The sequence below is a fragment of the Mus caroli genome, chromosome 6 (assembly GCF_900094665.2).
Source record: "Mus caroli chromosome 6, CAROLI_EIJ_v1.1, whole genome shotgun sequence".
NCBI lineage: Eukaryota > Metazoa > Chordata > Mammalia > Rodentia > Muridae > Mus > Mus caroli.
Window position 1 is genome coordinate 136115648 of NC_034575.1, and position 8650 is coordinate 136124297.

The 8650-nt window shown below is 39.6% G+C and overlaps 1 protein-coding gene across 2 annotated transcripts in view; it reads left to right on the forward strand.

Moving 5' to 3' along the window:
• Window positions 1–7038, forward strand: part of Mgst1 (microsomal glutathione S-transferase 1) — a 17492-nt gene extending 10454 nt beyond the window's left edge. For both annotated transcript variants that reach the window (XM_021164726.2, XM_021164725.2), the window contains 2 exons: window positions 931–1025; window positions 6418–7038. In XM_021164726.2, coding sequence (XP_021020385.1) covers window positions 931–1025; window positions 6418–6664 — 342 coding nt within the window. In that variant the 3' untranslated portion in view covers window positions 6665–7038. The remainder of the gene's footprint in view (window positions 1–930; window positions 1026–6417) is intronic.
• The last annotated feature ends 1612 nt before the right edge of the window (window positions 7039–8650 follow it).

Below are 8650 nucleotides of genomic sequence, written 5' to 3' on the forward strand. Positions count from 1 at the left end.
AGAGAGAGAGAGAGAGAGAGAGAGAGAGAGAGAGAGAGAGAGAGAGAGAGCATATGTGCATGTGTGTGCAGGTGATCTTGTGGGGATCAGCTCTTTCCTTCTGCCGTGAGCTCTGGAGCTTACCCTCCGGTGGTCAGGCTTATGCAGCTCTTTTACCCACAGAGCCTTCTTACAGCCCCCCTTTCAGGATTTTTATATCCAGCCTTTGCTAAACGTATTATTCCTGCTGCTTTTAAAAAGTTTTCATGTTGATGAAGATTCAGGTTTTAACCGCGCTTGTTCCTGCTTCCTCCTCTTGTGTCTAATTTATTGATCTATAGATTCTATCCATAAGGGTCAACCAGGATGCAGGTGTTTCTTTTATTAAAATTCAAATTACTGGGGCTGGTGATATCACCCAGTCAGTAAAATGCTTGCCACGCAAGCACGATGGCCTGAGTTCTGTTTTTAGTATCTGAATTAGAAATGCCAGATATGGTGGTATGACATCATAATCTCACCAATGAGGAGATGGAGACTGGAGGATTCCTGAGGCTCGATGGCAGACAGGCCGTCCCACTCTGGGAAGCTCTGGGCTACTAAGAGGAGATGTCTCAAAAGCAAGGTTAACACTATTTTCCAAATGAAATGAAACTTGAATATCCAAGGCCCCCCGCATGTACATACACCCATGTATATATGCATCTGTGCTTACATATGTACCTACAAAAACACACGTACACATATACACATTCCCAAATGTAAACTACTAAATAGGTAAATACCCCTACTGCTTTGTCATATTTCACAATATTTGGAATTAGGGTGCTCATTTTGGTTTGTTTATGTTGTTACATCGATGCTAGTTGAGCCTAGGGCCTTGAGTTCTATCATCATGCTATCCCCAGCACAAGTGAATTTTTTGGTTGTTCTTTTTCCAATTTGGAATAGGTTTTTGCCAACCCAGAAGACTGCGCTGGCTTTGGCAAGGGAGAGAATGCCAAGAAACTTGTTCGGACTGACGAGAAGGTGGAACGCGTGCGCAGGTAAACCAGTGTCTCTGGAAATTCCTCACTCAAGAATCGTGGTCATGGAGTCCAGCCAGGATCTCAGGATCTTAGAGACTGAGTGAGGGGGGGGAGTGATTCAGTTAATCTCTGTAGTAGGTGTAACAACTACAGCAAATTAGGTACATAGAGTTCTCCACATGGTGTTACAGTGACTCTTGTCAGTAATTTTGTTGCAATTCTAGACTTTATTGGGGTCAGTGGCTCTGCTCTGTTTACAGATACATAAAGATAATAGTATGCAGGAGACAGAGCACGGGCATTAGATTCTTGCAGCTGTGTTATTTTTCTCTCAAATTCAGATGGTCAGTTCACATAAAACATCAAAGATCTTTTGCAGAAGAGTTAAAATGTGAAAGTTGAAACCTTTCAGAGAAATGGGAATTCTTCCTTCTGCTTTTTTATCTATCTGTCTGTCTGTCTGTCTATCTATCTATGTATCTATGTATCTATCTATCTACCTCTATCATCTATACCTATCCATCTATCCATCTATCTATCTATCTATCTATCTATCTATCTATCTATCTATCTATCTATCTATCATCTATCTATCTATCCATCTATCCTCTATCTAACCTATCTATCTATCTATCTATCTATCTATCTATCTATCTATCTATCCATCTATCCTCTATCTAACTTACCTATCTATCTATCTGTCTGTCTGTCTGTCTGTCTGTCTGTCTGTCTGTCTGTCTATCTATCTATCTATCTATCTATCTATCTATCCATCCATCTATCCTCTATCTAATCTATCTATCTATCTATCTATCTATCTATCTATCTATCTATCTATCCATCTATCCTCTATCTAACTTATCTATCTATCTATCTATCTATCTATCTATCTATCTATCTATCTATCCATCTATCCTCTACCTAATCTATCTATGTATCTATGTATCTATGTATCTATGTATCTATGTATCTATCTATCTATCCATGTATGTATGTATGTGTGTATGTATCTATCTATCCTCTATCTATCTTTCTATCCATCTATCATCAATCTGTCCATCCTATCTATCTATCTATCTATCTATCTATCTATCTATCTATCGGACTGCCTATCTATCTATTTATCTATCATCTATCTATATCCCTTTGTCTCTGAATGTCATTTGTAGCTTTCACATTTAGTATGTTGCTAACCCAACAGGTACTAAGGAAAGATAAACCAGATTTCACCCACACAGCTCGGCAGTACCATTAATATGCTTATTTCCAAGGCACCTGTGACTATAGGTCTGAAAGTATGTTCTTCATCTTTGTCATAAAGTCATGTAGTGTGCCAAGTTTTTATACAGATATATAATGTGAAATTTAAGTAATAGTTGCCCCCTTTCCATAACAGGTGGAATAGCTACATGCTGTCTTCCCAGTTACCATTTTCTTGTGCTCATATGAGCTGAACCATTCCAGTTGTATTTGAGCCTGTGATGTTACAGAACTATAATGCATCAGGGTCACGTTATAGACACTAAGCAGTTCTGTGATGGAGACTGAAAAACGTAAATGTAACAGGCACTTGGAGAGATCGCAATAAAATAGAGAGCAAGGAGTTTTCCTCCTGCAAATGGGATGTCAGATAAACGCTCTAGATCATGTTAGCATCATCTCTTCTTGCTTCTCTGGGAAAGTCTCAGAGGCTCTTAGGAAATCTAGAGTCTCTCCAGTCATGGGGTTTATGTCTCCAGATGATCCTGGGCCTGTGTTCTTATACCCATGCAGGCTTCCTAAGTTTGAGTTTTGTTATGTTGGATGTAAAATCAACTCACCCCTCAATTCTTCCAACAAATCAATTGAAACACTATGGACAGCAATAGAAAGGAGTCTGTGGAGGCCTCTGGGAGTTTTTACTGTGCACTACAGACATTTATCCAGTAAGAATATTTTTCTCTGGAGAGGAAATGAGCGCTTGATACTTGAAAATGCTCACTTCTGGCTCTACAGGTTTTGTGCTGGGTAGTCATTCCTCTTACGCAAGCCAGTCCTCAACGGAGGCTGTGCCAAATATATGCATCTGAAATAGTTTCAGGACAGAAGATCCAATGTGAAAACCTCAGATTGTGTCAAGTGTTATGATGAGAGAGTCAAGCTTAGAGAGAGGTGTCGGGAACTTTGGAGGCATTAAACCATTTTAAAGCTTTATCTGGTCTTTCTTAGTTGCTCTTTGACAACAGACAGTTGCATCAACCGATGCTAATCACGACTTTCTAGGGCTAGAAAACATTAACAACATCATGGTGGCATCATTAGCAAGATGGAGAGGAACATTCACACCTTCTACACAGCTTTAAAAAACAATTTTATTTTGAGAGATCAGATTCTCTTTACCATTTATCCTGTCTGCCATCCTTACCCTCCTGTGGATACTTCTAGAGGAGAAATCTATAATCTAGTCTGATGCTCTTCTTTTCGGACTACAAATAAGTGTTGCTGATGTTTAATGCTTTAGCTTTGGGTACCTAAGGCCAGTGTGCAGCGCGCCCCCTGGTGGTCGGAATCTGAACTTCCAGTGTAGCAATAGGCAACCTTCTACAGAAGGGCCAATGAACCTATTTTCAGCCACATGTTTCTGAAATTTGGAGAATCAAATAAAATACGTAAAATAATTTCAAAAGAAAATTACAGAATCTTCTTTTTCTATTTTTTGTTAGACTTTCCTCTTCATTCTTTCAACATCAATTTAAAACCTGTTGCTATTTCCATAATCAAATGGTAGGGCCTGATTGTGGCTACCCATGAAATGGAAGCTGTCCTCGAAGGTATTCAGAAGATTAATACATGTACATAGAGGACAATTAGCTCTGAGCTTAAAGTAGTATGTGTTGACATGTAAAGAAATGTAACTCAGGGCCAGTTACCTGGGTTCAAACCAGTGGTAATTGGACAAGACTAGACATTGACTTATCTACTTAACCCTATTTCACCTAATTCTGAGAGGAATTCAAGACCACAGTATCACAAGATAAACAAGACCTGAAAGGTAATCATGAAGGCTAGAAAATAATATGGGTTGTTCTAAAGAACTTGGGTTTGGTTCTAAGGAAACATGAAGACTCTATAACACACCATCTTCAGAGGTGGAAAGCACCCTTCCTACAGTGTGTTCTGTGGATGTTGAGTGACCAGAGTGCGAATTCTGTCAAGAAACTGAGCTGTGAGTTAGAGGTCAACTAGACGATGCCCTCTGTGGCCCCAATTAATGAACAAAGCAGCCACTGGAAGGTTCTTATCTTGCCCCTACCTTCCTTGGGATGAGATCAAAGATCTTCAAAGAAGATATGAGATCAACATATGTGTAGTAATCAGTGAATACATGGGGAGTAGTCTGTGCCTGTGATGGGGTGGTGGCATACAGGAGCATGTCCCTGTGGCCTTTAGAAATAATTCATGAAGGAAGAAATGATGAGAAATTACATTAATTTGAGAAATTAACCTTGTAAGAATTAACCACGCCACCGTATTCTTACTTGGAACCAGAGTCCTGTCTGAGCAGAGGGCATTGGGGAAATGGGGTTGTACACCCTTCACACACATCATCGTTGGTCACACCTTGATAATTCATTTAAAACAATCAGGGCAACTACAGTCCAGGTCAGAAGGGTGCTAAAAATCACAAGGATCTTAAATGAGAGTGTGGCCTCCAGAGAGTGTGGGGAGGTCTTCTAGAGCATGGGGCATCGGGAATCAAATTAGGCAGAAAGTTTCCTGGGAGGAAGTTGGGAATGAAAACCCTGATATGCTCTGAAATAGAGGTGAAGGGCTGGGGAGATGGCTTACTCAGCAAACTGCTTGTCCTGCAAGCAAGCTGGGAGGGGTGGAGCAAGCTCATGGTTCCAGCATTGGGGAGACAAACATAGGAAGATCCCTGGGGCTCACTGGCCAGTCAACCTAACCAACCCTGTGAGTTCCAGTCCAATGAGGCAACTTGTCTTAATATAAAAAAAAGTGTAAGTTGATGGTCTCTGAAGAGCAATGGCAGAGGCTTTCCATTGGTATCTTTATGCATCAGCATTCACTGTGTACTCTCAAGTGCATTTAAGGAGGACCAAAGCAGGAATCAGCTCTCCATTCCCCTTGGCTTGTTTCATGGGAGAAGTGGGATACCCATGTCTAGGTATTCTCCAGGCCTCTTATAGCCTTATGTTGTCATGGTTTTTGTCTTGAGCTCTTAGGGAAGGCAGGAAGAGAGGGACAGGAGCTACCACCCAGAGGTCATTGTGCATTTATGTCAGAACAAGCAGCAACATGAAAACAAGCCTTCCTGTTCTGAGATGCCTAGCAGTAGTTGCTGAATCTACCAAACAAATTCTAGGCTGAGTTGTCTATCAGTTACTCATTCTGTGCTTAATAAAGCACACTGCATTCAATAATTAGTCACTTAAAACTTTTCAGGTCAACAGTGACAGTATTGTTCATAACACTCCAAGTCAGAAAAGCCTACAGTACCACAAGCCAGAGGGAAAACTCTGACTGGAAAAAGTTTTCTCTTTACTTCTAATGATAGTGCACAGATAAACTTTAAGGAATTATATTCTTTTATTTCTTTTTTCCTCTCTCTCTCTCTCTCTCTCTCTCTCTCTCTCTCTCTCTCTNTCTCTCTCTCTCTCTCTCTCTCTCTCTCTCTCTCTCTCTTTCTCTCTCTCTCTCCCTCTTTCTCCCTCTGTCTTTCTCTCTCATTTATTCTGTGGTTTGAATATAGAATGTGTGATATCTGCGCGATATCTCCCATATCTCGGAGGATAGTTCTGTGTTTTATCTGGATATGAAAGAACACTAGATTTGATGCTGGTTTATATAAAGAAATTTCTACACAAACACTCTGAAGTGAAGGAGGAGTTCTGATACAGATCATAAAAGAAAGAATATTCTTCATTTGGGAAGAAAAAATTTTATCAAAAGAAACTTCAATTGCAAAAGTGATACTTGTACTTAAACGAATGATGTGTGTTTTTCTGGATAGATGCTATTTAGATATTCTAGCAACAACAAACTGCTTTTCCAAGATTAAAAAATAATCAAAATGAAATGGTCTAAATAAAAACGACATTAGTAAGGAAGCAAGGGAGCTGGGAAGCCACAGTGGATTCTCCCTTCAGAATGTAAAGATCCATTAGCACTGCTGGGTGTGGGGGATTCACACCTGAAATCACAGCACTTGTAGGCAGTAAAGGGGAGTTGTGAGTTTGAGCAGAGTCTAGCTGTATGTATAGCAAGTTTCAAGCCACCCTTAGCTAATCTTGACTCAAACCCAATCCAACCTAACCCAGACATTCATTAAGACTATTTTGTTTTGGAAGAGACGGCAGGATCCATGCATTCTCACTGATTTTGATACCTATGGCATCATCTTCTCTCACAGAGCCCACCTGAATGATCTTGAAAACATCGTTCCCTTTCTCGGCATCGGCCTCCTGTACTCCCTGAGTGGACCAGATCTCTCTACAGCCCTCATGCACTTCAGAATCTTTGTCGGTGCTCGGATCTACCACACCATTGCCTACTTGACTCCCCTTCCTCAGCCAAACAGGGGCTTGGCGTTTTTTGTTGGCTATGGAGTTACCTTGTCAATGGCTTACAGGCTGCTAAGGAGCAGACTGTACTTGTAAAGAGAATTGTGATCTTCACCATCTAATTGATTCTTTTTTTAAAAAAATTCTATATTTTCAGTGGATTCAAACACTTTCTGAGGTTTTAATGTGTGAAAGGAGCAGAGAAATTAGGAATCAGGGAAAATTCAGTTTAAAGACTAGCATCAGTAGGCTCTATTCTTTTGTATTTGGGTTAGAAATTTAATATAATCAGCCTTAACTATGTTGTCTAACTCCTAAAGTACTTTGTTATAAGTCTTGATTTCATCATAATTTTTTACATTTGTCTATATTTCCTATGGTGCATCTATAAAAAGTGCACACACCTATGTGAAACCTGGGTTTCATTATAGCTGAAGTAGACACATAAATTAAAAACATTACAAATGAAATTGGTTTGTTTTTTCTCTTTTATTAATGTGTATAAAGGTGTGTCTTTGTATGCATGAAGTGTGTGTCCTTGCAGGCATCCACAGAATCCCCTGGACCAGAAGTTGGTAACTGACCTCAAGTACTCTGGAAGGGCAGTATGTGCTCTTACCTGCTGAGCCATCTGTCCAGACCACATTTGGTTTTAATTTTACTATTTTTCAACAACAACAACAATAACATCAAAAACACAATCTATGGAAAGGTTGAACAACTGAATAGCAAACTTCTCCACACCTTTCATGTTGATTTACTGGGTTTTTTTTAACACCTTGTCTCCTATGATTTGGCCATTCCTCAGGTTGTGTTTTTAGACCATGGGAATGTTGGTTGCAGACACCAGGCTATTTTTTCCTAATCTAGATGTTTCTTCAGTGAAGTAGTTTGCAATATTTAATATCCATTTGTAGATAATAGGAAAAAGGGATATTTAAATTTTATACATTTTGAGATCTGAAAACTATGTATAAATGTAGAGCCCACTTAAAGAGAGATAAAGTGCTTAATATTACCTACTTTAGGTTAAAATTTAAGTAATAGTGGCATGTCAGTTCAGAATAGTTTCTAACTAAATTTTCAATTCACAGGAGAAGCTGTATGTAAAAGAAACATTTATTCTCCATATGCAATTGTTGTCTTGGAGTATTACTGCTAAATAAGCTTACCCTTTCTAAATCTTTCTGTATTCTAGCTGTTTCAACTCAGCCATGTTCAGTCAACCTCCTCTCCAAGCTGACTGATTCAATCTGGCTTCCCTCAGTTTCTCAATAAATTGATTTGCTTGGCCTCAAACTAACTCTGGCAATTTGTTCTAAACTGGCTCCTTCTTATTCTCTGCCTTTAACTGCCTTTGATGGCCTGCCCTGACCTACGTGAACTCAGGAATGAACTCAACTTTACTGTTCTCATTTCTATGACTCCCAACTCACTGACTCTCTCCCTATACAGCTCTTAAATAGTTAGGTGTATTCTATATATGACTTATTCTGTCAACTCTTTCTCTGCTTCATCACTTTGTCTGCCCCTCAATTCAATGCCACTTTCAAACATGGCCACTTCCTTCTACAAACTATTTTACTTCAAAAGTATATATACTAAGGGTGTGTGTATGTGTGTGTTTTCCATCCAAAAGGATGAAAGATGTGTGGTGTTTCTGCATTCCAGCCTGATCACACAGACTTAGGTCTTTGGATGCAATCCCTTGCTAGAGCAGCCAGGTTGCTGGATTAAGATTCTTCTACAGCTGTTAAGTGTTGAGAGATTTGTTTGTGAAACTGCTTTTATCAGGAAGGAGGATGTATGGGGTATGTGTGGATATTTCCTGATCTTGCCTTTCCTGCCTCAAGGAATTCCTGCCTAGCCAAATGACATCATTTTGTTTACATTTGTGGTTGATGACTCTAACCTGTGGTGAGAACCTAAGGGACCATGCAGTTTACATTAAAATGTAATATATACCTAGGAAGGATGCTATATTGCCAATCAAGAGTTTCCCTGAAAAGTTCATGTGTAAAAGCATCTAAACACCAGGAAGCAGGTACTGGCGAGGTGCTGGAACTTTTGGGAAGAGGACTC